This window comes from Solanum verrucosum, unplaced genomic scaffold (assembly GCF_900185275.1).
Source record: "Solanum verrucosum unplaced genomic scaffold, falcon-dt-bn FXZP01000687.1, whole genome shotgun sequence".
NCBI classification, from domain to species: Eukaryota; Viridiplantae; Streptophyta; class Magnoliopsida; order Solanales; family Solanaceae; genus Solanum; species Solanum verrucosum.
In genome coordinates, this window is record NW_026020625.1 from 102254 (window position 1) to 106931 (window position 4678).

A 4678-nucleotide genomic window follows, 5' to 3' on the forward strand; every position below is an offset into this window, starting at 1 on the left:
CTGTCATTCCTCTGTTCTTTGTTTGGGGTTCATCTTGCCTTTCTAAATCTGTTATTCAGACATCGTCAACTCTATATTTTTGTCTTTCGTTTTAGCATCCTGAATATTAAAGTTCCATTCATTTTACTACTGTTGATGTTCTCTGTTCTTCCTTTGAGATGAGGGAAAATCTTGGAATCTTTAGTATGAAGTTATATGTTGTCATAGCTGTTGATCGGAGAGCATAAGTGGTCATTTTCTTCTTGATTAAATTCCATGGCCGTCTTGTTTTGTATTGCGAATGTGTAACCACCTATTTGGTTTTTATTCCTCTTCGTCTTTAGCATGTTTCCATAGTTCTGTTGAGTGTATTTGCCGTCTGCTTATTCTAGTTTGAAGCTAAATGATTATAATGATTTCGTTGGGTTGTTTTGAAAGGGATTCATGTTTCTTATATATATATATAAATGCGGACTGAGCATCAATACTACTCTTTTCAAATGTTAAGTCATACTCGTTTTTTTTTCGAGGATTTGCTTTCGACTATAGTTTTGTTTTTTTTTGTGCGTGTGTTTGGAGGTCGGCATTTGGTTTTATACCAGCCTAGTTTTACATATCTCTTTCACTTTCATAGAAACCTTTGATGTTATAGCTCTACTTATCGGATTAAGTTTAAAAAAAATAAATGAAATGCATCTTTGGTCTTCTCAAATTTGTTCCATGTTTTCTTGGTTTCTTTTTAAATGGTATAGCTGATTAAAATAACATTAGTTTAGTTCGAGATTTCCTTAATACCGTGTTGCTATTTATTCCATCTCGCATCTTATAACTCGATATTATTTGTCTTGGATTCTTTATGGCTTTTATTTCGAAAGTTTTGCCTTGCTATCGTGCCAATTTCGTGCTTGTTGTTTGTAGCTGCTTGAGAAAACACAAACGACCACTTTATATATATAAAAAAAAAGAGTTAAAGTCAACAATGGGTTGTTGTTTGAATAATTGACCTTTAGCTTATTTTGCTCAAATTTTAAGTCACGTATGTTCCCTTCTTTTGTCATATTTGTGGGGACCTCTTATTCCTATACATTGTTATTCATTTATCATTTATTTTGGGCTAAATTCTACCTGCTATATTTTGTTTTAAGAGTTCAAAAGGTATTAGGAGTGTTTTCTTTCCAAGCTACTGACTATAGGATAGTTAGCAAGTTTCATTAAAGTCATCTAGATTCTTGCTTAGCGTAGCTTATTTTGAGTGTATGTCGATTACATGAGAATTTTAAATTATTTGCTTAGTTATAGCTTTGAGACATTATTTTCGAATACTAATCCTTACCATCATTTTGTTGCATGTGATACCATCCGAGTCCTCTTGGACTCCGATCTTCTTTCCCTCATATTTTGAGAGAGCCATAAAGGCTCAAATTCCTTTGTCAAGTCAACCGGCCATTTAAAGTCGATGAACAGGTCCCGGAGTTGAAAGGACACGCAATAATTTGGAGAATTGAAAATTGGGCCAATCTTAATTTCAGAAGATTGTATTTTGTTATTTTTGGGCTTAAGCCTTTGTTATTTTAATTTCATCTTATTAGTATTTAGGACAGGTGGAAGACGGGCCTGAGGCCCAAAGAAATAACTTTTATGTTAGTTTAGGACAGGTGCAGATAACTCAAATGGGCCGGAGGCCCAAAACAAAAATGGACCAAAATACTGGTCCAGGCGGACAGAAACCAGATTTGGGTCCAACTCCCTTTCCCTCTTTATTTTATTATATTTGTATACTTGTTAATATTTGCCGTTGACCTTAAGGTCGAAAAATTCAAATCCCCGAGAGACGTTCATTTTGATTTAACAATTTAACTAAACCGATCATCTCTTACAAAACTTAAGTATAAGTTTACAAAATATTTCGCTTAGATGAATATTTCTGCATTTTATTTAAAATGGTCCTAACTAACAAATAGTTCAAATTTTGCAAGTTAAACTAAGTTAAAATTATTTTAGCCAAATAAATTAATTGTCGGATAACCGCATTAGCGGATATTCTAGGTGCTTTAAAAACCTTCCTAGATTATTAATAAGAACCTCGAACCCCTTTTTTAAGTTTTCATTAGATTCCTGTTTTAGTCTTTTGAAAACAATAGTTTTCTTGATTTTTCTTAAAAATTAAGTGGCGACTCTTAAACCAGTCTAAAATATATTTTCCAAATAAAACAGAATGGTGACTTCCGCTGGGGAGTTGAATGGTTCTAACCTTAAGATTAATTATTTGGCTATGTGTTTAACTGTTTACTTGTTTAAATTAACGTATCTTATATTACTTGTAGCATTCATGGCACCCGATTCCGCCAAATGGCAAATAGGTTGCATTAGGAAAAAAGGCGGTTACGTGGCTTACCACGGCTGTCCTTCAGAAAAAACACAAGTTAAATTCTTTGGAAGTGATAAACGAATAGTTGGCTTGTGGTCATCCAACGTCGTTTATTAGACTTCACCCCGTTGTTTGTCCGACTCGGGTAACTGTCATTTCTCAACCAATTCTAGTCAACCTAGAGTAGAGCGAAACCAAATCCAAATCTAAGCATTAGCCTAAGACGGCTTAATACCCAAGGCGTATTAAGTCCATTAGTAAAACTGCCAAAAATCATGTCCAAGGTCCACGACCTAACGACATATCATATTGTTTGACATTTGAAAGATGTATGTGTGGAAACCTAATTGTTGCCTATTTGGGGGAGGGGAATCTTAACCGTGCTTTATTTTGTAGGTATGGATCGATTTCCTAAATTCGACATGGTAGTAGAAGCCCCAGTTTTGCTCAAGATATGGTACAACGACCTCACTGTGGTTCACAAAAGGGTCATCAACAAATATATAGGAGCCCTAACAGAACTCCTCAATATGGTTGGGTGGCCTGAACTGATTGAAGTCCTCACAGGCTATTGGGACAACGAGAAAATGGTGTTCCGATTTGGAACCATGGAAATCACTCCGACAATTGAGGAAATTCGGGACGAAATAGACACAGTCGGTACAGGGCTTGAAAGAAGAGTGAGAAAACAGGAACACATCTTAATCCCTAACAAGCCTACTCTCGAGGATATTGCAAATTGGCTTGGATTAAGAAAGGATCACGCCTTCTGGGCCGAAGGTTCTAGCGTTTCTTTCATGGATCTCTATGTTAGATTTGGGAATGCAAGCTTTTACGCGAATTACAACCAGGAGTTCAGGGTCACTTACAAAGAATGGGACGGGATCAGACCTTTGGCATTTACCATCGCACTATTAGGCACCATGGTTTTCCCACACGGCCCGAGCCTCAGTATCAACACCCGAGTGATAATGCTTACGCACACTCTGTTCCACGGGCATCTGAACCAAGGGCAAGTAAAGTATTATCCTATTACACCTGTTATCCTTTCCGACATGTACCGTGCTTTGGGGAAATGCAAGGAAGGGCATCGTTACTTTCAGGGTTGCAACCTTCTTCTTCAATGGTGGATAATGAGTCACTTGGTGAAAAGACATGGAACTCAAGAACTCCATACCCTCGATGAACATAATGCTCTTAAGAGTTTGAATGACATGTTGTTCTGGGCAGACTTGGAGAAAAGAAGAACTAGAGAAAGATGGGCTCAAATTTTCTCTGAGTTGAGAGAAGAAAACATCCAATGGATGTTCGACCGTTTCATCTCGAAAGATGCCATAGTACGGGGCGACAGACAACTTGTGCTTCCTCTGCCAGGTATTCGAGGTATTCGCCCATATGCACCCATCCGGGTCCTGAGGCAGTTCGGAAGAAGACAAACTACACCTCCAGAAGCATACTACCGTATCTATGTGTTCGACATCGGGGATGATAGAGTGCCTGAGGCTTCAGAGATGCTGAGAGAATGGAAAAGAGCCGTGCGAATGAACAAGGACACTATTGCCATAGATCGATTTAATGCGGGGTATGATGAAACTTACAAAGCTTGGTTAAAGCGCAATATACAGGGTATCTCTTTCTCAGTTCCGAACATTTACCGCAGTGTAGAGGACAAAGAGTCCAAAACTTTGATAGAACTGAGAGAGGTAAGAAGAGAAGCCCAGGAAATGCACGAGCAATTTCTTCGAAAGCAAGAAGAGGATAAGTACGCCCTCGAGAGCGTAACTCAAGAACTAGAAAGCTTGAGAAGCGATTTGGGAGAGCTTAACTTATGGATTGGAGATAAGAAAAGCGGAATGTGCCTCGAAGACTGGGAAGAGAAAGGTCGCCGGAGCGAAGGATACTTGCTGATGATTCAATACAGGCTTCAACATCTCATGGCACAGAACAAGAGGAGCAGATCAGAGACGGGGCCATCGGGAACATCTTAGCGGATTTCGCCCCTGCGTGGGTTTTTCTATATGTACTTATTGTTATTTGCCCCTGCGTGGGCTTACCTTTCTTGTATTTCGGTACTCTTTTCAAATGACCCCTGCGTGGGCCTTTCCTTTGTGATTTGCGTTTATTCCCTATTTCCCTTGCTTATTTTCGCTTCTTGAACATCATTTTATATGCGAAATTTGCTTTGGGGTAACAAAATGGTTCAATTCTACACATACATCTTTCAAATACGCTAGGCCTACCCCTGGCACAAAAGGGTCCCCTACTTGTTTAGGATGCGCGATATATGCTTGTGTGCTTTAACTGTTTATGTGATATTGTTGCTTTGAATGA

The 4678-nt window shown here is 38.5% G+C and overlaps 1 protein-coding gene across 1 annotated transcript; it reads left to right on the forward strand.

Moving 5' to 3' along the window:
• Positions 1-2745: 2745 nt before the first annotated feature.
• LOC125811393 (uncharacterized) lies at positions 2746-4335 on the forward strand. The gene has a single exon (XM_049490873.1). It carries the CDS (start codon positions 2746-2748, stop codon positions 4333-4335), a length of 1590 nt encoding a protein of 529 aa, XP_049346830.1.
• The last annotated feature ends 343 nt before the right edge of the window (positions 4336-4678 follow it).